Below are 26,805 nucleotides of genomic sequence, written 5' to 3'. Positions count from 1 at the left end.
AGTTGGGCTGCACACTCCCTAAGCAAGCAGCCCAGTATCATGTCTGGACCAGCAGCTTTCCGCGGGTCGATTTTCCTCAGCACACGGTGGACATCTGCTGAATCCAATGTGATTTGTTGTTTTCCTCGCTGGTGTGGTTTTCTGTGTTTCAAATCTACCAAAGTGATTGTTGATGTTGTTGTTGTTGAGGAAGTCCATGCTGTTGTCACAGGACTGGGGAGCAGTCCTATAGTCCGCGACAGCCTGGATTCCCTGGCACAGTCTCCTGGTGTCTCTGTGGTCGTTAAAGTGACCCTGGATTTTTTGTCCATGTCCCCTATTTACTAATCTGATTGCTTTGTTCAGATTGGCTCTTGCAGACCTGAGAGCAGGGACATCCCCAGATTTGAAGGCAGACTTCTGGGATTTGAGCCGGGCTCGGACCTCTGTCGTCATCCATGGTTTCTGGTTCGCCCTGACTGTGATGTTTTTTGTGACACAGACATCATCCATGCACTTGAGTATTTATCCTGATACGACATCAGCCTACTCCTCGATGTCTGTGGTATGGCCTTTGGAGGCAGCATCTCCGAAGACAGACCAGTCAGTGTATTCAAAGTAGTCCTGCAGAGCTGACATGGCTCCCTCCGGCCAGACTCTCACCTGCTTTAAGGAGGGTTTTGTTCTGATGAGCAGGGGTCTGTATGCTGGAATTAGCCTGACAGAGATGTGGTAAGATGAGCCAAGGTGGGGGCGGGGTGAAGCTTTGAATGCTCCCTTAATGTTTGTGTAAACGTGATCCAGTGTGTTGGTTCCCCTTGTTGCAAAGTCCACATGTTGGTGAGAGGGAGGGAGGACTTTTTTGCCTGATTGCAGTCCCCAGCAACTATGAGTACTCCCTCTGGATGTATAGTTTGCAGCTCGTTTATGAAATGAGACAGAGTTTTTAGAGCTGCTTTAGTATCTGCATCGGGAGGTATTTAGATGATTATGCAGTGATGATTATGGCAGAACTATCTTGGAAGAAACCCAGTGATACAAGATAGAGTACATGGCAATTTGTATTTTCATGAGACCCACACAGGCTAACAGCTATGCTGAGATTTTATGTTCATAAATATAATATATGTCTTGTGTGCCCTGAATTTTGCACATATATAGTGTAGTCTGAACCTAGAGGCATTACTACTACAGACGCCCGATTTACAAACATATTAAGATAGCTATAAACGTCTATGAAGCAAAAAGGTCTTGCATGTCCTTTGTTTTGTTGAGGTTCTGCGACAGCCTCAAGGTTTGACTGTCTCAACAAAAGCACTGCATTTCCCACAATGCTCATCAAGTTGAGAAAATTATTACATCATCAGAGTGCGCCGTTACTCTGGCAACGTTTGGTTTTTTAGGTTTTAGCCCTTTAGTTGGCTTGTGAAGTTTACAAAGATTGTAAAACAAATCCAATTTGATGCCAAAAATAAGGTGAGAATCGGTCTGTATAGCCGTTTTAATATTTCTTAACATTATCACATACATTATAGCCTGTTCTTTTTCGAACAGCGAGTCGGTTTTGTCTTGTATTTGTCAGCTCAGACACGCTATGGGAGCAGGCTGCGGCGGAGGTCCTCTCGCGGGAGGCTGAGGGTGGGGAGCAGGACGGAGGAGAGACGGTCAGCGAGAGGACCGTGTTTCTGATGGGGAGCAAGGCTGGGGTATGTTCCTACCAGGACAGAGCTAGACAGTACATGTATTGCTTTCTAATGGAAGCACTCTTTTCTTGTTACTAGCTAACTTACATAAGTTATAGCTAGTAAGCTCACTTTTGCTTTTTTTCAGGGTAAAACGTCCATTCTCCTTAGATGCCTCGACAGGTGAGTATGTGTGTGGTCTTCACTCTCATGTCAATATGAGCCTCATGATAATGTATTCTGTATGCAGACTAATGTTAAACAGACAGTTCACCCAAAACACAACAAACATGCCAGTTTTTAACAATAAAGCTTTAAGCTTGGAAGTTTAATCTCGACCTATAGGAACAGGATGCATCATTGATAATTCCCCGTTCCTCAAGATGGAGACAATCAGCCAACGTTATGACTTTGCTATGTGCAGTGAGCCTCCTTAAAGAGAGAAAGGGGCCCAACGCACACCTGATTTTGTAATCACTTTTATCATTCTCTGGATATTGTGTTGACAAACCAATTAGAAATCAGGAAATGACTCTTCCTAATGCTTAGCCCAGCCATACATCTGTCTTCACTATGGGCCTCTGTGTAACTCCTAACACTGTTATCCACCAGAGATGAACCATCTAAGCCAACTCTAGCACTGGAGTACACTTTCGGAAGACGGGCCCGAGGACACAACACAGTAAGAAAGCCCTTTTTTTCTTAGACATTTTAGACTCTTGCTCCCCCCTAAGAATGGATAATTATGATCATTTGTGACCTTCTCAAACTGTGTATGTTTTTGATAAGAAGGATCTTTGTGAAAAGATATCCCTTGTAAAGATTTAAATGAGACTACATTCATTCACCACAGCTCCAGCACTACTGAGCATATTGAGCACAACTCTCTACGAGAGTTGGTGTTGTTTATGTGACATGATATACTATGTACCCAAACCTATTGGTTCTCTATTAGTCAGGTAAATACCTTACTTGAAATTTTTGTATAATCCCAAAAAGATTAATAAAGAGAAGTCTATATGTGTACAATTGCACATACTGTGAACTTGCAATGTGATGGTGGGACAGTCTGACTGATAATCTGGTGGTTTCATCTTTCAGCCCAAAGACATAGCCCACCTATGGGAGCTAGGAGGAGGGACCTCTTTGTCAGACTTGGTCCAGATCCCCATCACTCCTGTCAGCATCAAGTAAGTCATATACATACATTCCTGACGTCTTGTTGTTTCACAGTTTAGATAGATAGATTTATATTGATCCAAAAACAGGAAATTACAGTGTTACAGCAGCAAAATATCAGACACACAGCACACATACAGAATATACATGAAATAATGGGATACAATATACATGAAATAATAAAAAGGATAGGATACAAGAACAACAAACCTGTATTTTCCCAGGTCTCTCTCTGTCATCCTCATTCTGGACCTGTCCAAACCCAATGCCCTGTGGGGAACCATGGACAAGCTGCTTCAGGCAACGCAAGCTCAGTTGGAGAAAGTCTCCTCCCAGGCACAACAAGCACAGAAAGCCAAACCTGGAGCCAAACACCATATGCCTGTCCGCTCAGCAGCACGCGTGTTACCTAAAGACTATCCTGTAAGACCTCAGCACTTTATATCAGTATAATCTTTTCTTCAGTCCAGGGCAATTTTTGATTCAATTTTTGTCCATTTCAAGATGTACATGTATCCTAAGTTAACTGTGACTTTGTCAACAGGACAGAGAGCTGATCAGTCCCTTTCCTGTTCCTCTGCTCATCATCGGCAGCAAATATGACACCTTTCAGGTAAAACACGTGCTTCAACCTAAACGCTTCCTTACCTATTTAGGTGGTCTAGTGGTGGCTTAATTACATACAGTTTATGATATTTTAAATGTTTGTTATTTGTACAAATTAAAAGGTTTTTTTAGGCAGAGAAGTTGTTAAAAGGTTTGGTTTGTTATGTCACAGTTACATTGGTGTAACTTCTTGGATCCTGGTAGGATTTGTATAACACATTATTGAATGTACAGTACAATGTACAGTTTATTTTACATCTGTGTTGCAGGAACTTGACTCTGACAAGAAGAAGTTGGTTAGTAAAACACTGCGTTTTGTTGCCCACTACTACGCAGCATCTCTTATTGTAAGTTTCGTTTGACTATACGTGCGATGCAACAAATTAACACTTTTTTTTTGCTTCGTCTTACCATTGAATTTATCCATTCTATCAACTGTTTCCAAGCCACGTTTCTTTGATGTGCCTAATCTTTTCATCAGTTCACTAGCATCAAGACAGAAAGCCTAATGTCAAAAACCAAGAGCTTCTTCTCCCACCTGGCCTTCGGTCTGGACAGAGTGTAAGGAGGATAACAGCATTGTACTCCAACTAGTAGTGGTATTTAATGCTTTGGTTTTATTCAAATTTTTATTCTTTTTTTCTTTTTTTTAAATGTGATCAGGAAAAGTGTGTCCTTCGACTCTACCAAGCCTCTCATCGTTCCAGCAGGTTCTGATTCCTTCAGCCAAATAGGTGAGCACAGCACCACTTTGTGGCCAAAAGCAGTAATGCATTAGAATGGAATTAAAATGCTATTGCTATGCTGTGTTGTTGGACATACGCCTGATTTAAAAGTGGTGACATTAACAAAATTGTGTGATATTGGGTTTAAAATAATGCTCCTATTACTTTAGGTTCCCCTCCTACTACTGATGTAGACATCACGTCGCTGCATGCTAGAAACCCAAAGGACCTCTGGAAGAAAGTCTACGAGCGTGTCTTCCCCCAAGAGGTAGTTCAGTCACTGGTAGCACATTTTTTCTTCATCAGTATTTAAAAAAAGGACATTTATGTAGCCTCTGATCTTTAAAAAAACACCCTCTCACTGAACAATTGTATTCACATCATCAGTTTACAAAAAAAAAGATGTCTGTAAATTGTCAGTTTATAATATTTTACTTTCCATGTAATTGACTTTGTCTTTGCAGAATACCAATGAACAAAGGGAACTAAAGGATCCAGCCAAAGACCCACAGTACAGTGAGCCTCAGATTGATGCCATGAGAGCCCAAAAAGACCAGGTAACACATCTTGACCAGTCACATACATGTTACTTTATAGATGCAAAGTTGTTAATACTATGGCAAAACACATCTGGACAGGCTTTGCTACTCCAATCATGACACGACCTATGAGTTGGCAGTATGGGGATCAATCAGTGTTCTTTGAAAATTACTGTTCACTTATCTGTGCTTTGTGACCTTGACCTTTGACCTCCTGTGAAGGGGAACAAGTATTGGCAAAGATAACAGATTTTAAAAACATGCAAATCGCTACATTTTCTAGTTGATTAAGAGGTCAGATTTATTGAAAGTTGCTGATTTCAACTGCCTAAGCTAGGCTGAATTAAAAACAAGAATTTACATTTTATCAGAGACACAAATAGATCTGCAGTTAAACGCTGTTTTGTGCACTCTGCTCCAGACCTGTCTTAAACAAGGCTAATGTCCCAGAGTAACCTTCTGTCCTTCAGCAGCCTTTATATAGCAGTGTTTCTCTCATTGTCTCATTAACAGGCTGCCATAAATCTGTGGTATAACCTCAGAGATCAGTAGTCACCCTGCTGGCCTATCCCAGGGCCACTCTGGCTCTACTGACTGACTATCGTGCTCTGCCATTGGACGACACACAATGTAAATGGTCTCAGTAACCAATAAGAGAAATAGGGTAAAGGTTTATTCCAACAGAGTACATGTATCGAGGATAGATTAGTGAAGGCCTATTGTTACAATGGTAGGGGAAACACTGCTCCTGTCTTTGCTGGCACATTGCTGGCAACATTGCCAGGCACATTACCACATTGGCATAACCGTTAGCAAGAATATACCTACCTTATTATATTATACCAGGTATGGCGGTTAGAGTAAAGTAAGATAACTCAGAAAAGCAGAGAAATTGCACATTTCTGTATTACCCTTATAAGGTAAAAAATATATGCCACAAATCAATCGTTACTGCATTGAATACAAACTCTACTAAAGTGCCAAAATCTGAAAGAGGCTTTTAAGATTTCTGTTGAGAACAAAACCTTTTTTACTTTTATGAGTTTGCAGGCATTTCTGCATTATAGTACTGTATGTGTTTGCAACTGCCTGCATATTTTTTTTGTACTTCATTGATGTAGAAAAGGTGTATTTTTTTTTCTTCTCTCTTTCTGTTTTCAGGAGTTGGATCAGTATAAAAGGGATGCAGCTAAGTCATGGAAAGGATTGGAGATGGAGACATGAGAGATACTCAGCTTTATTTATTTCCTTTAGTGTCATTGTGTCTTTTTTAAACAACAAAACAATTTGTATACCAATGATAACATTGGGTTCTAAAAATAAACAATTTAACATTATTGCAATAAGCATCACTTACTATTCATGATAGATTACAATTACAATATCTTTACAAAAACATAATACATGCAATTCATTTGTGACATTTTAGTACTCAGAACGTTGATACTCTTCTGTTATTCAACGGTAGACACTAGTCCATCATCAAGTTTTTAATCCAAACAGTGATTCATAGTTTAAGCTGTAGTTTACATGTACCACTTTGTACAGTATATACTTTTATATTAAAATAATTAATTTGACATCAGTACAGATATTTGTTCTAGTCAGAAACTGCATATTTAAACTACACAGAACCTTGTTTGAGCACAGTCATTGTTACAGCAGTTGGATTCATGCTGTTTAGTACTAGGACCACTCGGTTATTAAGCAGTCATATCAGGTGATGTATGTCCATCCTAGTTAACACAGATGAACCCCCTCTGCACTGTACCTTGCGCGCTGCGCTGAGAACATGTCTAACAAAAGCTCTTTGTACTTGCATCATTGCTCTGAACCATAATACATTATTCTGCAAAACTTTAGGGTAAGTGTGTGTCTGTAGTTTTAGTGACGTACAAGCCTGTCTCTGATCTTGAAGCTGATCATGCCCAGCAGCAGGAGAGCAGGCAGGAAGGAGTATAGGAGAAGAAAGTCTAGTGTGTATCGGGACAGAGCGCCAGGATAGCCTTCTTCAATGATCTGACTGCCTTGAGTGATAATGCAGGCTCCTGGCAAAGGTTTGGAAATATCTGCAACAGCACAACAAACCAGAGAGAAAGAGTTTACCATTTGTCTGGTTTTAAAAACCTTTTCATTGCCAAATCAGCCAATGAGCATCCTTTGATCTGTCAGTTATAGCATTGGCAGAAGCAAAGATTAAAGGCTATAGCTGTTAAATACATTTCCTCTATTGTAAATGTGATCCAGCTTTAAATTACCCTAAAGGGGGAACACCTATTCCCAGTGTCCTCTCCAGGTAGTGATGTCAAGGCCAAGAACTTTACAACATCAAACACTGACAAAAATTGATCTTTTTTTCATCATCTTTACATCTTGTAAAGAGTTGAATTATTATAATTATGGGTCCCTTTTGATGACCACAAATGATGGTCACACGGCACACATACTTACTGCATGTGAATTCGAGTCCGTGGAACTCTGTGACTATGAGCAGCTCACAGCTGTACTTCTGGAAGGTCAGGTAGCTGAGCCACTGGAAGACCATTGGCATCTGCTGGGTGCTCCTGTTGAGAAGAAGGTCTGTGACTTTTCTAATATATTTATTTACATTGGAGACTTGAAAAGGTTGCCTTATCAAAGGTCCAAATCACAACAAGCTTGGCATAAAGTTACTTAAACTTACTAGTTCAATTAAAAACATGGTGTCTCACCTTAGGAAGCCAGATCCCACCATGATCCCTGCAATATTGAGCAGAGCCACTCCAGTGTTGACCATGTTAGGGTCTTGGACCACTCCTAATAGCACCACAGTCAGCAACTCACCTGAATAAAAGGAAGAAAAAAAAAATACTAAAACATACTATAATAATAAAACATATATACCTTTATATTATATAATATAAAACATGGAGATGCGCAGACTAACTTGTCCGTATAATCCTTTGCTTTGAAGAAAAAGAAGATGCCAGTAAATATGTACTCGGCAGCTTGTTTATTGCTAAATCTTATTGGCTCACCTGTAATATGTGGGACCAGGACTACAGCAGAATAACACAGGAAACGCAAGCTGTCAGGGTGCATCCCCACCGTCCTGAGAGGGGAGGGACAAAAAATAGATGAGACAAAAGAGGAGTTAGTGCTAAGGGATGATGAGTTTAAGTTGAGGGTAAACATATAGACCATGAGCTCTTTTGAATCCTTGTGGGAGGTTAAATGTAAAGCTTGCATCCCCCAATGAAAACACATTCACGCTTACTACCCACCAGTAAAGGAAGGAGGTGAAGATGAAAACACTCAGTATGCTGAAAGGCAGGATGTGGAAGATGTAGGCCAAGAACATTTGCCATTTACTGTACAGACCGTCCTGACTCTCCTGATCACTGATGGCTCGCAATGCCGGGACTGTTGACCAAAGCAGCGTGAGACGAGAGAGAGAGAGAGAGAGAGAGAGAGAGAGCAGACACTGTGATGAGTGAAAAAGAGGTGCTCTTAAATTACTCTTAAATGTGTTACAAATAGGGAAAACTGTCATTAGAGTAAATTAAGGTTATAAAGACCGTTAAAAAGTACTTGTTAATTAATATTCTTTTTACTTCTTTTTTTGTTGTTGCTCTAAACAATAGAACTTTGATAGAGCAATCATATTGGTAAATCTTGATTCTAACAAGACATCATTAAAATGATGAATGATGTTGGTATGTTGCTCTTTCCCAACCACTCCCATGAAGACCAGAGCCTGTTACAAAAAGGCAGATTATGGTTTATATTGATATCTTGGCTGAGTAAAACTCAAAGCTGGTTGTTTGCCGACAGTCCATGTACCAGGTCCGCAGTTGTTTCTTGTTTATTTAAGCAAAGTTATCCAGCTAACAAGGTAAACCTGTTCCTATCAGATTTTAGATTCAGCTGATAACTGAGGAAGACATTCACTCCATATAACCAATATCCTTCACTGGTTATCTAAATCATCTTTTAATATCATCTTTTAACATACAGTACATATTGTGTCTAAAATGAATGTTGACAGACTCCACTAAAGCCATATAACTTATTTAGCTAGGACATTCTCACTGCAATAAAATAAATGAATTTGGATTTTAAAGTGTGTCTTAACAGCAAAAATAATATATATATATATATATATATATACTGTATACACTGATCAGTTCATGTCCAAAAGAGACCAGTTAGCTTTTTCTCTCTGTCTATACAATAATGTGTGAATGCTTATCTTTATGTGAGGTTACCCTAAGTCACAGCAGCTGCTATAAATACTAACTATGATGTTAACACAGATACAGATACACAAATACAGATCATATAGTACAGGTATGTAGGTAAAAAGGCACTTGGGTTCATTGGGCTCTACACTGACTAAAGGTCATTCTCCTGCTGTATGTAAACTGCAATACAGTACCACTTTAACAACTGTGTAAAGCCACAGCAAATAAGAACATGTGTATCTAAATAATTCTGAAATTAAAACTATTCTACTATAAATGGTTTATTTATACTATTTATTTGGTTGCATTTGTGAAGATGACAACTGCAGTTCTAATCCATAATAGTAATAATAATAGTTTAACTTACAACTCCTCACTTAATCTTTTACTCTGACCTACAAGAAACACCACTGAAAGTACATGAAGTCTCTTTGGGCACTTTAACCGAGCCAAATCCAAGCTAGACTCTACACAGTTCTGCTGAAGGGAACAAAACTACTGCAGACAGCAGACTTCTTTTACCCAGAGACAAGTGAGCTTACACAGCTGAGATAAAGATGTTTCGGACATGCTTTATCCAAAGATAATACATTACGTTTACTCAGCGCTTCAAAATGTCCCTGAAGTCGTTGTGTCCACCTCGTGTAGATATTTCTTGGGTGATGTTATCAGACACTTGCAGTTAGATGGAATATGCCACCCAGACACTATGTAACTGCTGAAACACACCTACAAGTCAAGTTATTTGCCTTGGGTAGTCCAGTTATTATTTCGAAGCAAGATTCAGTGGTGCTTCTTAATGTTTTAGTTCAGTTTTTCAATATGGATCTCTCTGTCAAAAACAATCATCAACACTATTAAAATGTCACTATTTATTGAATGGTGTTGGTGGAACTCACAGAGAGCCACAGCATTCAGCATGCCAGTGTAGGGTGAAGCACCAATGCTCTGATAGATGATGCCAATGCGGTCTTGCACAGCACCCTTGTTGACGTCATTATCTAAATGCATCACGAAGAAGGCCACAAAGAGACCGTAGATCAAGTTCTGCGACAAACGCATCAGAACACCCATCCGGTCTCTGGACAGGTTTCTTGCTGTCCGCCTACACAAAAAACACACATGGAAATACATGGAAACACACACAAGGGCGTACATGTCCTCAGGTACATATTCATACAGCAACACACATGGGCGGGAAGGGAGAATTGTACAGATGAGAGAGAAATGCTTTTTTTTTACAAGAAGGGAATAAGATGGATGCATGTACTTAAGAATCTAAATTCAATCATTTCTATAGGCAGTATCACTTATTGCCTTTACAAACAAACACAACATACAACACAGGGGGGCTGAAGACTTGTTCAGCACTGACCTGAGCAGAACTTCAAGTTTGGTGGCACCACTAGGTGACTCTTTGCTCTTGAAGGGGATGGCTGGCTTGTCTGCCCGCTGCAGGCTCTGCTCCACTTTTTCCAGCATGCTCTGGTAGATGGCAGACTTCTGATAGGCTGAAGTGATCTCATGCATGCGACTAAAGGTGGCTGCCTCCCTCTCACTGCTGCGTGTGTCCACTGAGGTGAAGTCAACTGTTTCACATCAAAGACATTGGAATATTTAAATGTCCAATAATACCTTGTTGATTCTTTAAGATACTGTATTATTCTCAAGATGTGCCTTGTCTTTATTTGTCAAAGCTGGGTGGCTGTAATTTACAGTACAGGATCATAGCATGAAATACCATAGATGTCAAAGGGGTTGCAGTACTCTGGACACTCATATCCACATTGGCTGAAGAAGTCCACCATCTCCTCTGGCTGCCCACAGAACACCAGCTCTCCACGACTCATAATAGCTATCCTGCTGAACACCTGGGCACACACACATGATATTCTGTTTTGGTAGAAAATGGTGAGCTTTTTGTTTAAAGGACAGGTTCTATTTATCAAGCCTAAAAACAACAGTCCCCTGTACATTGAAACAGTTTTTGATTGCTGTGATTGTTAACACTGTCGTGAAGACAGAGACGAGGTGTCTTCCAATGTCATTCTAATGTACAGTAAGAGATAAAGAACCAAATTCAGAAACTTTCTTCCGAGTGCACATTACTTCGTTCAGTTTAATATGAGGCTTCAGCAGACTGAGTCAGACAAAGCAGGAACATTTTTCCATTACAGTTCAGAAAGCAAGAAAGCTGCTTGTATACATGTAAGGTTGCAACTTTGAAAGATAAAGAGGACTGTGGATTTTATCCCCCTTTACGTCCATTAAAATCACATTTTAAATAAAAAGGGATTAAGAGATCTCTTTGTGTCCAGTATGGAGAGGAGGAACAATCACAGTGACCAAAAATAGTTTTGATGTTTTATGGGCATGTGGGCATTGTTTTAAAATAGATTTGAAACAATGGGAATTTATCCTTCAAAAAAAGTTTCCGTCTAGGATTCACTCTTTTTTTTTCTTCTTCAGTTCATCTCAATACCCACCCTGAAGAGCTCGGAGCGTGGTTGGTGGATGGTTACTATGACGATACGGTTCCTCCTGGCCAGCTCTGCCAGCAGCACCACGATCTGATTGGCGGTCATGCTGTCCAGCCCAGTGGTCGGCTCATCCAATAGGACCACCCCTGTCACGACATCATCCCAATGACATCACCACCCTCATGCAGGTGTGTCACACATTAATGCATCAAGAACGAGGGAAAGGCAGGACAATAACTTTTTTTAAATTGGAAACTTTTAAACACACTTTTTATTAAGTTGCACATGCAGGACTCTCAGCGGTGCCAACTTAACTTGTGGCGATAAGTGAGTTCTTTTTCTAAGTTAATTACTCTAATTAGGACAATTAAAAGATTGCCTCTTTGCATTATGAAAGCAGAGTGGAATTAGCAGATGCTTTAATTGTGAGATTAATTCATTTCCTGGTTGATTGGAGAGGAAGTGAATGGGAACTCCTCATTACTCTGTGTGTGTGTGTGTGTGTGTGTGTGTGTGTGTGTGTGTGTGTGTGTGTGTGTGTGTGTGTGTGTGTGTGTGTGTGTGTGTATGTGTATGTGTGTGTATGTGTGTGTCCATAGCCCTTCTAATCCTGAATGAGGACTGAGACCCTTCATCCTCCCTAGAGGACTGTAGACCTGATAAACTACACCTGGGATGAGCACTCACTCTCACTCACACACTCACACACTCACACACTCAACCACACTAACAGAGGTGGGTTTCTGCTCATTCCCTTCGTGGTGTGATAACCTAGTCTTTCATTACTCTTCTCCATCTCTTCCTCTGTCCCTTTCTCTGTCCTTTCCTTATTCCTCTCTTACTTAGATCCCTTTGTTTTTTCAGTGAGGACTTCTAAAACTCTTTGGGGAGAGACAGGTATTATGGTGAACTTTCTTCTGTTCTCAGGATAGCACAATCCTGCCTCCAGTCCTGTTGCTCTCAACAGTTTATGCATGGAATATAATGTGTTGTTTGCAAAGAACACAAGGAACAACCTTTATGATATTGTGTCACAGCCCCTTCTGTATAATCCTCGTCCCACGTGTCTCAAAGCTTTAAAATAAATCACCTTTAATGCTTCAGTTTATCTACTCCATATCTCCTCATTGAGGGTCTCTAAAGCCTTAAGAATTTAAGGGAGATGGGCTTTTACCTCAATTCACCTCATCATAATGATTTAAATTTGCAGCAATGGCACACTTTTGAAATCTGATGTCCGTGATACACAGATAAAACTCCTGTAGTTCTCCTCAGACATACTACCCCAAAGCTACTTACTTGGGTCCTGAAGTAGCTGACTAGCAATGGAGACCCTCCTCCTCTCACCCCCAGAGATTCCCGGGAAAACACGACCTCCAATAACACTGTGGGCCACGTGACTTAGACTCAGCTCGGCCATCACCTGCAACACCTGCACAGGAGCCAGAGGTCAAGGGTCAGGATCTCTGAAATATTTCTGAGCAAAGGACAGGGCCAGGAGTTTTTAAAGGAAACAGGGAGAAAGTTATACATTTTCAAATAGCTGATAGTTGCACATTTTTTTCTTCTCACTTGTCTCTTTCCGTAGTATCGTAATAGGGGAGGAATTGTAAAACGGTTAACATACAAGCTGCAAGAGTGTAGGTGCTGATGACTAGCTGAAGCAAAAAACACATTGGTACAATACAAATACTTGTAAAATTATACATGTACTAGACACAAGGGTTACAAGGGATATCCAACTCATTTGACCTTTGAAGCAATGTTTGATTCTATTTTATAGTCTCAGTTATCATGATGTTGGACGTAACCTTCTTTGAAATAACTGTGACTCACATTGGGCTTAGATGGCGAAGATAATTTTTCTAGCCAGGAAAAATGCCAAGTTTCAGCTAACGAAAACTGATAGAGTGGACAGAGTGGAAGAGGTTCTCAAAAGTCACCTTCTTCTTGATGGCTTCGGCCGAGTGTTTCCGCAGGGCCAGCTGGGCTGTGTAGGTCAGAGTCTCCTCCACTGTCAGATAACTCAACAAGTTATCACTCTGAAAAAGAAAGAGACAAAGAGAGAGTAAAAAAGATAGTAAAAAGCAAGATACAAGTAAGAGATGCAGTGAGGCAGCATTGTGTCTAATGGATCTTTCATACTAATTTGGGATATATTGTAAAATTGCTTCAGCATTTTTCACATACAAAATACACTGCTGCTAGTATTTTATCTACGCCAAGAAGCATTTAAAGGTATGATCACCTTCGTCTTTCTCTTGTGTGTTCATCCGTATTCAAATAACAGTATATCTTGAAACCTAACGGTGTGACTGGCATGACATTTTCTGTAAACATATATGCTGCACATGTTTATCAACAGAAAAGTGTAAATTTCAGAATATTTATTTATTATTTATCTACAGTTTATTTGCTGCACATCCCTGCACATTGAGTGTACATCCATATAGGACACTTACTGCACGGAATGTCCATATATGTCCACACACACATACATAGGCCTACATTTATTGCTTGAACCTGCTGCCTGCCCTAATTAACACATGGTGCCTCACTCCCAATCCCACTTCTCCTTTTAGTCTCACATCTGAATGACTTTAATATCAGGAGCTCATATCACCTCCTCATCTACAGCTTAGCAGAGGAAGTTAATGACGAGGCTTAGAGAGCAGGGAGGGGTTGCTATCAGCTAGAAGAGGGACATGATTTGAAAAGAAGCGAGGCAGGTTTTAAGCCAGTGTTTTTAATTCAGGCTTTGGATACACTTGAGCACCTCTCATTGAGAGATTAGGTGTATGAGGAGGCCAACGAGGGCCTTTAGTTCATTTCCTCCAGAGGCCAGGGCAACCTTTTCAGGAGTTTTTTGCAAAATAGTGCTCATTGAGTTTGTGTTGTACAGGCCAAAAGTTTGAACACACCCTCTCATTCAATGCGTTTCCTTTATTTTCATGACTATTTACATTGTAGATCATCACTGAAGGCATCAAAACTATGACAAATACATGTGGAATTATGTACTTAACAAAAAAGTGTGGAGTGTTTTCAGTTATTTCACACTTTTTTGTTAAGTACATAATTCCACATGTGTTCATTCATAAAAGTAATAAAGGAAACACATTGAATGAGAAGGTGGTTCCAAACTTACACACTCTGGCATGCAGCCACTCACATGTTATTCTGTAGGGCAAAGTTTAACCTGACGTCGGTGTGTGATGAGAACTATGAAAAAGTAAAAATGTGTATGTGAGTAGGTGCCAACTAGGCCTACTTTCAAACCACTGTTCTGTCTCTTAATTAGAAGTTCAGCAGTTGATTACTGATGAATTGCCTGTGTTTATACTGTATGTATATGCAGTATGTGCATGTGTGTTACCTGCAGTACATAGGAGAAACAGTCCTGATACTCCTCTCTCTTCAGTTTCATGCCGTTAACGAAGACCTCACCCAACAGTGTACCAGAGTTTGTAATCCTCCCTGAGATGGCATCCAACAATGTAGTCTTTCCTGAGCCTTTACAAGGCAAAGTGCACGCACACACACACACACACACACACACACACACACACAACATACGATTGTACATATAGTATTAAAAAACACATGTATAGTTTTTTTACGTAAGATTACTTTGTTGGGCTTTTATGGCCTTTAATCGACAACTTGAAGTCAGGAAGGGAGAGAGCGGGGGGGGTCGACATGCAGCAAAGGGCCCTAGGCCAAATCCAAACCGATAAAAAACAGACAAAAAACACTGTAGATTAGATTTTAGAGGCAACACAATGATTTTTTCTGCAGGTGGACATTTCCCCATAACACTCTAGTCTTAACTAATTAAATTGATCTTCAACCTGAATAAAAGGTGCTGTTGCAATGCTTTTATTTACATCTTTCAGCAAAACATAATGAATACCTTATATTCAAGATGTAACGCTGTCTCACAACTCAATCATTTCAATCCATTTCCATTAAAAATGGATCTTATTGTATGTGATAAAAATATATCCTATCTGTTTTTTTGTTTAAACACTTTGCTCTTTGGACTGAGCGAAGTGCGAACCTGAATTGCCCAGTATGCCCATGATCTGTCCACTGTCCACGTGGAAGGAGACATCATTGAGGATCTGACGAGTCCATCGCTTCCTGTAGGAGGGTAAGTTCCACCACGGACCCACACGCTCACTGGACACACACAAACACACACACACACACACACACACACGTATTTAAGTATCAACAATCAGCAGTGTGTAATTTACACCAGTCAATAGACAGAAAGTTGCATGTGTTATACATTACATTTATTCTTCTGCTATTGCATTAGAAATGAAAGTTAGACCACATAAAATTATAAATAATCGACCCAAACCTGTATGTATAATAATATAAACATCATCTGCATAATGTCATCTGACTGATTTAAAGAGTCTGTTGTTGTCTCTTAGCCATCCTCTTGTACACTCTGTCTATGTCTGCAGCTTTTACCTGACTGTGTAGGTGATCTTGCTGACACTGAGACAACAGGAGGGCTCTGATTGCTCCTCTCTATTGTCCTTCCATACATCCCTCTTCTCCTCCAACACAAACTTGAAGGACTCTCTAACGTTGGTCCCGTTCTCTGGCTCCACCTGCATTGAATAAAATTTGTTCATGTCTCCGGTCAGTGTGCTACTCCAAACAGCAACTGCAAGGCAAGTCTGTCTAAGATCAGTTTGCTCATATCCACACGACTTGTACACAGCACGTGAAGCTCTTAAGTTGAGTCGTCTTACAGACCCAGACTTTTTTTCTCTGCACCTAGTACCTGTACAGTGCAACAGTGTAAGAGTAGTGGTGTCTCTCAGGAGCAATAAACACACACTGTGTTATCTCAGAGAACTTTGATCTGGAGACACAGACACAGACAAAAAAAGCACACACGCTGAGTACATTGACTGGTTAGCTCACTACAGACTTCTCACTTCAGTCCATAAATTGTACACTGTGTGCAGAAAAGCTATGACTGACAGGACAGAGCAGACGAAGAACTGATGGGACATGAACTTGGACGCTTTGAGAGAGAATGCTTGTGAGCTGAGACAAGAGGAGGTCTTTAGCTGGACTGGAGTCCAACTATATAACAAAGAGAAGACACAGAGAACAGGGGGACAACAGGAGAGGAACAAAGGCTGAGACCCGTAGAGAGAAAAAGAGAGAAACTGAAAAGAAGAAGAAAGAGGGGGTGTTAACCCATTGACCCTACAACCATCCACCACCATCTTGTATCATCATGAACACAGACACCAGCCTCAACCATGCAAATAGCTCTTTACAGGTCAGTTTATCACATTGGATCACAAGGCATTGGTTTTGAGTTCCTCTGCTAATATACTGATATGCCTTGGTTAAATCAAAACCATGTCTAAACCTTCTGTTGATTCCTTTTATCCCCACCCCCCCAAAAAACACTCAACTATAAAACTTAGTCCATACTCTAAAAGTCATATTTTTCTGTTTTTTAGTTTGCAGATTGAATGTGCACCTTAGGTCATTCTGTTCTAGTTTATATTTTTTTCCCAGCTTTTCCTCCAGTTCAAATACTTGAGAAAACTTTGCTGTTCTTAGTGCTCATCAAGTTCAAAAAAATCTTTTCTGGTCCTACCTCCTTTTTCTATTTTTATACTTTAGTTAAATATGTACTAAATTAAATATACATGTTTACATACACATACATGTACCGTACATAAACACATGCATACACATTGACACACATGCATACATACATGCATACACACATGTTTTTTTCTTTTCCAACTGTCTACGTTTCCTTCTATCTATATCAAACCGAATAATAACCCATCCAAACTAGACTAAACTAGTTCATAATCCCAGGAACCATACAGTCAGTATTTACAATACTATCACCTCGAGTCCTTTTTTTATCACTCAGTATATTAATTTGAAAAAGTCTCTTAAAATTGCTCATTGTTCATTGTACATTATTTCATCTCTTCACTGCAGCTGTTCCCCAAATTAAATTAATATTTAGCATTTGTTCTTATAACTTTCTTTTGAAATACAAAAGTTTCTCTTTAGTGATGTTTGCTCTCTCTCACTAGAAACAATTTATACTGTTTGCGAGCTGTTGATTATTTATTGTTTTAAAGTCAACAATATCTTTGAATTTAAGTGCTATTAGTTTTATGAAAAGTGGATTAATTGGTGCTCTATAAGTAGTTATATTTTCCATTCTTACGACTCTCTTTTGAAGGATGAATATAGATAGGTTCAGTGTTTGTTTGGTAAGTGTTCTCTTCACTTCCAAACAATAAGTTATGTACGGCAGTGTGAAGGAAAAATACATGTACAATGAGCATTGATTTAACAGGTATTTGGTTTTATACAGTATTGCAATTGATTTGATATTTTTGGCCTTAATATGATGTATATGTGGCTTCCAACATGATTTTTCATTGATAATTACTCCCAGAAATGAAAGTTATTTTACTTTTTCTATTTCACTGTCATTTACCATAAGTTTTAACTGTACATTTGTTGCACGATTTTCCAAAAATTATAAATTTTGTTTTACTTAAATTCAGTGTTAGTTTATTTGCACTAAACCTGCGCTTCATATTTTTTAATTAATTTCCCACTGTATCCAAGTGTTGTTCCAGATTTTACCCCAGAACAGATTAGTGTCATCAGCAAATAAAATGATTTTCAATGTTTTTGACACCTAACATTTTGTATTATATACAAGTTAAACAACAATGGTCCCAACGCTGACCCCTGGGGAGTCCACAGGTGATTTTCTTTAACTTTGATTTAAGGTTTTGCAATTCAACATGTTGATGTTGATTATGTAAGTAGCTGTTAAACCAAGAACATGCAGTCCACCTGATTCCAAATTTGTGTGATTTCATAAGCAATAAATTGTGGTCTACTGTACAATGTAACACTGTACAGTGTACAGTGCGTGAATTACTTGGTGTGAGCATGTGCTGCATTTTGAGTCATAAAATTTCAGTCAACACTTTTATTTTTGGAGAGATTTCTGGATTACATAATGAAAATTGAAAGAATAAACAATTAGGGTGTTTTTTTAAATGGACTCTGGATCCTAAAAAGGTCTTAGGCAACTATTTGCATGTACAAACACAGTCAAATGGTTGAGTCATGCTCAAGTGCTCATTCATTATACAAGTAATCAAAACTGTAAAATAAACTAGTTGATAAAGACGATAAGAAGATCAGATACTTTGATGAGGTAAAGTTTGGTTCAATGTTCTCAGGGGATTTTCACAGACACAATGTGCAGGCAGGCTAATTAATTATTACTCAAACCTTTGGCAACTTTATAATTATGATTTCTAAATTATCACTCTTATTGGTCTTCACACTGATTTTATTGCAGTTTGTCCTTTAAAACTGATATGGATACTGATTTGCCCCATAAACTTGTTGACCTGTCTACCTTACTGTCTCTTTAACAGCATTCAGACATCGAGCTGTTCTCGACTGAAGAAGACAGCAGTCTCTACTTCACCTACAGTGGAGGTTGTAATGAGCTGGAGGTCAATAACCTGCATTATGAGGTAACTAACAGACAGCCACTCTGCTCACATGCACATTTATCTTTTAACTGTTGCATATCTTTATCATATACTGAATATTGTATATGCACATTGTGTGTGTTTGTGTGTGTGTTCCCAGGTTGACACAGCGGCTCAGATCCCCTGGTATGAGAGGTTATCAGAGTTCAAGTTGCCGTGGGAGATAAACAGAAACAAGCAGATAGCCATCAACAGGCTCAGCCTCCGAGTCCACAGCGGACAGATGCTGGCCGTCATTGGCAGCTCAGGTGACACAATCTCAAGCCAACACCCTGCTTTTTAGTATTACCCTTTTTAATCAAGGTAATGCTACATGTGGTCTCCTTGATCAATGTCATTTGTTCCACCTGCCTTTCTGTCAAGCTTGGCTAAGGCCTCATCTCAGCAGCACTGTTCACATGGAAAATGAAAAGCCTCAATTCCATGAATATATGGAATTGAGGCTTTTGATTACATATAACACAAATGACAAAAACAAAAAAACTTTATCTTTATTCAGACTCCAGCTGCATGAACTAGTAAGAAAGAAAGAAAAGAAATCTGCCCAAAACTTCATGTTGTAAAACTGCTGATTGCTTTGTTTAGTTATCTTCATATTCTTGACTTGTAAAGTGAATTGTAGTATGTTTTGATGCTTAGTTTATTCAATCATCTTTTCCCAGGTTGTGGTAAAACATCTTTGCTGGACATAATAACATGTCGTGATGAGGGCGGTACAATGACGTCCGGTCAGGTTCTGATTAACGGGAAGCCAAACACACCCCAGCTGGTGAAGAAGAGCATCGCTCATGTCCGCCAAGATGACCGCCTTCTTCCTCACCTCACCGTCCGGGAAACTCTTGTCTTTGTTGCCAAACTGAGGCTCCCCACCCACTTCACAAAAGCTCAAAGGGACCAGAGGGTGAGATTAGACTTGATAGACCAACAGGATATATATACATATATATATATATATATATATATATATATATATATATATATACTTAGACTTAGACTTAGACTTACATAGACATAGACTTCTCTTTATTGATCCTTTGGGATGACTCCCGCAGGAAATTGAAAGTTCCAGCAGCATACTGTATGTGTATATAACAACTTAATTTCCTGCATTCAGATACACTTTTATGCACCAGTTTACATTTACAATGGAAATGCAAAGAAGAAAATAACAGATGAATTGAAAATATATCAAAAATATAGCCCAACTGGAAGTATGTTGTTGCGTGTCATTGGGCATTTTTAAGTAGATATATGGAAATCCTGGAGCTTTTCTAGTGGGTATACTGTTTATATCTGTGTATCACGTAGTAGACACTGGTACAGACTTACCACGGCATGAGGACATCTTGTTGTACAAACACTGACATCATACTTGAAATGTCACACTCTGCATAAAATCTCCATTTGGACCAAATGTGATTGCAGTGCAATGTCTTATTCCCACAAAAAGTAGTAAGCAGACACTAATTGAGATATGATAAACATTTCTGTGTGTTGTTAATTACGGGTGTCATAAGTTATATGTGACAAACTATGTCTGTGCTGTTTTCTGTCCCAGGTGGATGATGTCATCGCAGAGCTGCGGCTGCGACAGTGTGCTCACACCAGAGTGGGAAACGACTATGTGAGGGGTGTTTCTGGAGGAGAGAGGAGGAGAGTCAGTATCGCTGTCCAACTTCTTTGGAACCCCGGTGAGAGAAAAAAACAGACAAACAACCTCTTAAACTCTTGTTTTCCCTTCTTAACTTTCATTATCCACTTTCAGCCCCCAATTTCTTTTTTTAGATGTCAGACTTGCTAGTAACTAAATCACAGAATCCCAAATTTGAAATCTTGGTCACATTTAGCAGGCAGCTTCACATGCAGATTCTCCTCAGCCATTCAGTGATCATCAGTTCATTTTTTTACATGTCGACCTGCACCACCTAATAGTAGCCGTTTAGGCCTGCAGATGCTAATGTTGCCACCTACAGGCATAAAAGGTAATAGCTGCTTCAATTTTAACAATTCTATCGATAAACAACAGATATGTCATTGATTTCAGTAACACCCAGGTTTATAGTTTATCAATATCCATAACCAAATACAGCTTATTTTTCATTATCTTTGTATTATTTTATATTATGCAATATTAAGATGTAATGTACAAAACAATTATAATAGAATTCCCTCCCCATTTTTTCCCACAAGTTTTGTCCACCTATCGGTCTGGCTTTTGATAGGACAGTTGTTTATTCATGTAACCTGTTTGAGAACATGAAATCCCAACAGATTTCCAAGCCCTCGTTAAAATCTGTGTCCGCTATTACACATGTCTGGATCCATTCTGCATCTCCACAACCCCTTAACCACCAGTGGATCACCAACAATGTTTTTACATTTCAGGCATTTTGATCCTGGACGAGCCCACGTCAGGTTTGGACAGCTTTACAGCCCACAACCTGGTGATCACACTATCCCGCCTGGCCCGGGGTAACCGTCTGGTCCTGCTGTCGGTCCACCAGCCTCGTTCAGATATCTTTCAGCTCTTTGACCTCGTCGTCCTGCTGTCGTCGGGGTCAGCTGTTTATTGTGGCGCTGCTCGTGACATGGTGCCTTACTTCACTGCCCTGGGATACCCTTGCCCAAGATACTGCAACCCCTCTGACTTCTATGGTAAGTGTGTGTGTTAAAAGCTGTGAAACAGAATTTGGTGGTGCTTCTTGGGGCGGCTGTGGCTCAGTGGTAGAGCGGTTGCCTGCCAATTGGGAGGTTGGTGGTTTGATCCCCGCCCCTGCAGTCATTGTCGAAGTGTCCTTGGGCAAGACGCTGAACCCCGAGTTGCCCCCGGTGCTGCGCATCGGAGTGTGAATGCGTATGAATGTTTATCTGATGAGCAGGTGGCATCTTGTACGGCAGCCCCGGCCACAGTGCATGAATGTGTGTGAATGGTGAATGTTTCCTGTAGATGTAAAAGCGCTTTGAGCAGTTGCTAAGACTGGAAAAGCGCTATATAAATACAGCACATTTACATTCTTTCCAGCAAAGTGTTTATCACCCCCCACTCATTGGCAAGTTTAGGAGCTTTGTTACCAAGAATGGCACCATTTTTTGGTGCCAAAGCACAAAAGCAGCTTTAAGGTTGTCAACATGTTTTGCATCTGCATCTTAATGATAAATACTATAGCTTTTTAAACACCCATGGTGTCAAATGTGAGTCATACCTCTTTATAAACCTTTTTACTTTATCGAGCCTAATTTTGTTGGTATGTGTGTGTGTGTGTGTGTGTGTGTGTATATGTGTGTTTATGTGTGTGTGTGTGTGTGTGTGTGTGTGTGTGTGTGTGTGTGTGTGTCCAGTTGACCTGATCAGTATAGACCGGCGTAGTCCAGAGCAAGAGGCCAAGTGTTTGGAGCGGTCCAGAGTTCTGGCTGAGCAGCTAATGGAAAAGGTCCGAGACACAGGCGATCACATGTGGAAATCAGCTGGGACCAACACAGCACTGACACAGACTGAAAGGTAGCTGTGGGTTAAAATTTGCCTTCTTTTCTTCACCTCTTCATTAAATATACATTCACACATTTTTCCCAACTTTTATCTTGTTTGCAATTTTTTTTAATCTACTGTAGGTCTTCTCTCATTATCTCCCTTCTCCTTTACAATGACTTAACTTTGTATAAACAAATGCAGGGTTGGGGTCTCAGTTATCTAAACAGCAGCTACAGCAACTACACGGCACTTACGGGTTGCTTGGACAACTTTCTACCCAACAACTCAACAGTGTTTTGAGTGACCTATGTTAGAGGCAGATTTCTTTGTGGTTAAGTTTTAGCTGTGGACGGAAAACTCAGGACATTTTAAAATGAAATGTCTAGAGATTCATCCTTTAATGGTAATAATTTATGAGAAACTCGTTCCAATGTGCTAACCCAGACAACATGACCCACTGTTTTCTTGCCTGCAGCCATCAGAGGCTGAGCAAAGTAATCACCATTTCCAATGAAAGCAACCGACTGCCAGGCCGACTCCACCAGTTCACTATCCTCATCAGGTAAGACCGGCTGACACGCGTGTATTACAGCAGTGGTTGCCAACCTTTTTGCCCATCGTACCTTCACAATGCTGTCAGAGGACTTCAAGTACCACTTTATTGACACCTGTCATGTTAATAATATGTTCATTTAAACTAGATGTTGTTTAATTCTATTGGATATTATTTAAAAAAATGTGGACAAGATACAGTATTCCTGGAATTGTCAATCTTTAGGCTTGATCTCTTTTGTCTTGTTTTGATAGTTTGATTAGTTTTGCATTTGTAGTTTTGCTTCTACTTTTCAATCATTTATCTTTACGCTACTTTTAGCTACGCATTTTGATTTCTCTGCTCAGTGCGAACTAGTGTTCATGAACTTTCAGCAGGTGGCAGCAGGTGGTGTTTTGGTGTCACAATAAATATACTAAAGATCAGCCTTACAACCATTTGTAATCTGTTTTGTGTGTTTATTGACACCCCCTCCTTTCTTCTCTCTCAGGCGTCACATGTATAATGACTTCAGAGACCTGGTCACCTTATTGGTCCACGGCTTTGAGGCCCTCCTCATGTCACTGCTGGTCGGTTGTCTCTACTACGGGGCAGGAGAAGAGCGTCTGTCCATTCAGGACACAGTTGCCCTCCTCTACATGATCGGAGCTCTCACCCCATTTGCTGTGGTGCTGGACGTCATAGCTAAATGTGAGAAACGTTTGTTTGGAAGGATGAAAGTCAAAGTCGGTCTGCAAATCAGTCAACGAGACTTTAATTCACACAATACAAATACTACATTTATGAAGCTGAAGAGCCCATATGACTTTTTAATAATTTATGTTGCTGTGTTGTGTATCAGCAGTAAACTTATTGAAGAAGAGTTGCCATCTGTAAGGCAGCCAGATATCAGAGGTTATATTCCTGCAGCTCTGCAAACAAACTTACTGTTCTCTGCAGGTCACACAGAGAGAGCCATGCTCTACCACGAGCTAGAGGACGGCATGTACTCTGTCACCTCCTACTTCTTTGCCAAGGTAAACCACAATGATAAACCACAATGATAAAACTGTCTCTCCAGTAGGGGCCAGTCTCGCTCCGTGCTGGAGTCACACTTTAGTGTAATGTACAGTACTGTAATGTGGAGATAAAAAGCATGTGTGTGTGCATGTATGTGTGAGATTATGCATTTCTGTCTGTTCTGAGTATTAAAACATCCTTCCAGGTCCTGGGGGAGTTACCAGAGCACTGTGTGTTCACGCTGGTGTACGGCCTGCCCATCTATTGGCTGGCAGGTCTTAACGAGGCTCCAGATCGTTTCCTGCTAAACATCCTGCTGGTGTGGCTGATGGTTTACTGCAGCCGAGCCATGGCTCTGTTTGTAGCAGCTGCGTTGCCCACCCTGCAGACCTCAGCATTCATGGGCAACTCCTTGTTCACTGTCTTCTACTTGACCGGAGGTTTTGTGATCAGCCTGGAGAATATGTGGCTTGGTGAGGAGATAGATTCATTATCCTTAGTTAAAACATGTGTGAGGATAGAGAACAGCTTGGGGAAAACTAAAAGATGCTGGTCAGTATATGATGTATATAACTGAATGTTTTTGACTCCCCAGTGGCCTCGTGGCTCTCTCACGCCTCCTTCATGCGCTGGGGTTTTGAGGGCATGCTGCAGGTACAGTTCAGAGGCAACAAGTACCCTGTCACCATTAGCAACATCACCATCCAGGTTGACGGCATACGCGTGAGTTACAAACAAACAAATACAGAATCATACATGGGTGTAAATCAAACAGTTCCACATTGTCAATTTTTCCCCCCCAAAAGTATTTTTTGAAGAAGCAACTCAAACATCCAAACAAATTATTTTGTGCAGGTGCATTGGACAATAACTTAGAAACAAAGAAAAAAATCTCGCACTCTGCTTTTTTTTTATTGCCCCAAAAGTACAAATTTCCTTTAATTAGAGTTAGTGTTTTTACTCCAAGGAATACATGTTGAAAACTACAATATTGGGCAATAATTGTAAATAAATAAACTACACTTTTGAAATCTATTAAAATCAAAGTACTGGACATGGACAAACCAACATATTTCTAATCCAGTAAGTGTCTGTGTTTGTCTTTGAGGTGGTGGAGGCCATGAACATGAACCAGTACCCTCTGTACTCGTGCTATCTGGTCCTGCTGGCAGTCTGTCTGGTCTTCATGGCGCTCTATTACCTGTCCCTGAAATTCATCAAACAGAAGTCAAGTCAGGACTGGTGAACCCATCTGGACCATTTCCAACAATCAGACCAAACGCTGTCTGAAATCACCCACACAACATCAGTCCGGTTTTCAACTTTAGGATGTTTTTTTTTTTTTTGCAGCAGCAGAAGGAAGTAAAGTGGGTTCTAGTTCGACTGGTTCGACACGGAGCCATGCTTTCCATTTTTATTCTACTGTGCTTTATTAAGATGTTTTGACACTTAAAAAAAAGTGCGTGATTTAGGGGAGAAAATTACAACATATGTTTTGAATTGATCTTTTCACAATAATCTCTGAATAAGAAACTCCTGCACTCTTTTTAATGGAAGAAACGTGAAATAACCCCTCTTCTAAAGTCACCCTCCTTTTTTCGTTTTTTGTTGTTGTTTTTTTATATTCAGAAAACATAACATTCACAAACGACACACTGGGACATAGGAACGCGTCCCATGGCTAAAGTCACCCTTCTTGATGTTTGAAATAATTCCTAAAAGTGCAATAATTATTCTCATTTTTGACGAGTCAATAAATCATACACAAACATATAGCTAACCGTTTACAAATAGGAATATCTGAAATGTGGGTAAGAAAATCCGTTTTGGAGAAGCACTTGCTGCAGTACTGCTGTCTGCTGCTGGATGGCAGCAGAGCACTGCACTCATATCAAAGTTAAAATGAAGAACTTAGTTCTCTCCCTCTCTTCTCAGTCTTGGCAAATGATTAGAGCGCCACTTTGGCAGATATCCATCTGCAGCTTTTGCTTGTTCCATTTTCAATCTTCTTTTTTTCCTACAGCTTTATCTTTTTTTTTCTATATGTAAGGTTATTAAGCTTAACAATGTGTGTGCCAGTATAGGGAGCACTGGAGGGAAAAAAAAATCCTAGTAGAGATTTAGTAAGTCACACTAAAAAAGAGCTTGTACTTGTGTCCTCATAGATTGAAGATTATGTAAGCAGTGTGTTTTTGCACTGGTGCAAAAGCCTGATAAATGTTTTACTGACCTGGTATGAGTCCACATTAGTAAAGTATTAAATCAAACTGCTTCACTGAGCGTGTTTTTGTCTTCATACAGTAGCCTCTCTGTCATACAGTTAAATGGCGTTTTATTTCAACACCACACAAAATTCTTCATATAAAGTCATCGTGCATGTAACACCATAAAGAAATAATTGTTCCCGCAATTTTACCCATTCATGTCAACTGTACTCATTTTTATTAACTTACGCAACGTTACAAAGGCAAAACATTGCAAAAACTAACAACAAAAGTTCCTGATGAGCCTGTTACTTCTCTTGCATTTTAATTTGTTTCACAAATAAGCGCCACAGTCCGGGCTGACCCTCTGACGTCCACTGGCCCAGCAGCTTGCGTTACATAAACCAGGAATCTCTTAGGCCAGGATCTGAGACCACGGAGGGTTCAGCCAAGCAGAGGAAGGCTGCAGATGCATGTCAGGGGACAGAAGAGGCTAGCATAGGGTTAGACTGCATAAGACATGCCATGCCAATAATCTGTTCTTTATGAAAATATTTTACTGTAAAACAAGT

General features: G+C 40.0%; 3 protein-coding genes across 5 annotated transcripts; 2 read left to right on the top strand and 1 right to left on the bottom strand.

Moving 5' to 3' along the window:
- Positions 1 to 1,343: 1,343 nt before the first annotated feature.
- dync2li1 (dynein, cytoplasmic 2, light intermediate chain 1) lies at positions 1,344 to 6,379 on the top strand. 2 transcript variants are annotated; one of them, XM_032540680.1, is made up of 13 exons: positions 1,344 to 1,455; positions 1,562 to 1,685; positions 1,810 to 1,844; positions 2,274 to 2,343; positions 2,763 to 2,851; positions 3,065 to 3,263; positions 3,385 to 3,453; positions 3,716 to 3,793; positions 3,928 to 4,007; positions 4,110 to 4,180; positions 4,342 to 4,439; positions 4,636 to 4,728; positions 5,872 to 6,379. In XM_032540680.1, the coding sequence occupies exons 1-13, from the start codon at positions 1,442 to 1,444 to the stop codon at positions 5,932 to 5,934; spliced, it is 1,083 nt and encodes a 360-aa protein (XP_032396571.1). In that variant the 5' UTR covers positions 1,344 to 1,441; the 3' UTR covers positions 5,935 to 6,379. The 2 variants fall into 2 exon arrangements, with proteins under 2 accessions (XP_032396571.1, XP_032396572.1); XM_032540681.1 differs by having other exon boundaries at positions 1,353 to 1,455; positions 1,567 to 1,685.
- Positions 6,380 to 6,494: 115 nt separating this feature from the next.
- Positions 6,495 to 16,296, bottom strand: abcg5 (ATP-binding cassette, sub-family G (WHITE), member 5). Its single transcript, XM_032540678.1, has 14 exons — positions 15,899 to 16,296; positions 15,474 to 15,595; positions 14,790 to 14,926; positions 13,357 to 13,455; positions 12,713 to 12,845; positions 11,420 to 11,559; positions 10,675 to 10,804; positions 10,309 to 10,522; positions 9,833 to 10,038; positions 7,974 to 8,112; positions 7,728 to 7,801; positions 7,422 to 7,533; positions 7,162 to 7,274; positions 6,495 to 6,779 (listed from the first exon to the last, which is right to left on the bottom strand). The coding sequence occupies exons 1-14, from the start codon at positions 16,063 to 16,065 to the stop codon at positions 6,595 to 6,597; spliced, it is 1,971 nt and encodes a 656-aa protein (XP_032396569.1). The 5' UTR covers positions 16,066 to 16,296; the 3' UTR covers positions 6,495 to 6,594.
- Positions 16,297 to 16,343: 47 nt separating this feature from the next.
- On the top strand, positions 16,344 to 26,805 carry abcg8 (ATP-binding cassette, sub-family G (WHITE), member 8). Of its 2 annotated transcripts, none has more exons than XM_032540677.1 (13): positions 16,344 to 16,727; positions 18,889 to 18,990; positions 19,109 to 19,256; positions 19,671 to 19,909; positions 20,567 to 20,699; positions 21,394 to 21,663; positions 22,348 to 22,507; positions 22,953 to 23,039; positions 23,521 to 23,720; positions 23,970 to 24,046; positions 24,235 to 24,502; positions 24,625 to 24,737; positions 26,623 to 26,805. In XM_032540677.1, exons 1-13 carry the CDS (start codon positions 16,683 to 16,685, stop codon positions 26,650 to 26,652), a joined length of 1,872 nt encoding a protein of 623 aa, XP_032396568.1. In that variant the 5' UTR covers positions 16,344 to 16,682; the 3' UTR covers positions 26,653 to 26,805. The 2 variants fall into 2 exon arrangements, with proteins under 2 accessions (XP_032396568.1, XP_032396567.1); XM_032540676.1 differs by lacking the exon at positions 26,623 to 26,805 and adding an exon at positions 25,138 to 25,472 and having other exon boundaries at positions 24,625 to 24,752.

The sequence above is a fragment of the Etheostoma spectabile genome, chromosome 17, assembly GCF_008692095.1.
Source record: "Etheostoma spectabile isolate EspeVRDwgs_2016 chromosome 17, UIUC_Espe_1.0, whole genome shotgun sequence".
Lineage (NCBI taxonomy): Eukaryota > Metazoa > Chordata > Actinopteri > Perciformes > Percidae > Etheostoma > Etheostoma spectabile.
The sequence above is the reverse complement of the archived record's forward strand: the minus strand, read 5'-3'. Positions and strand labels throughout refer to the sequence as shown.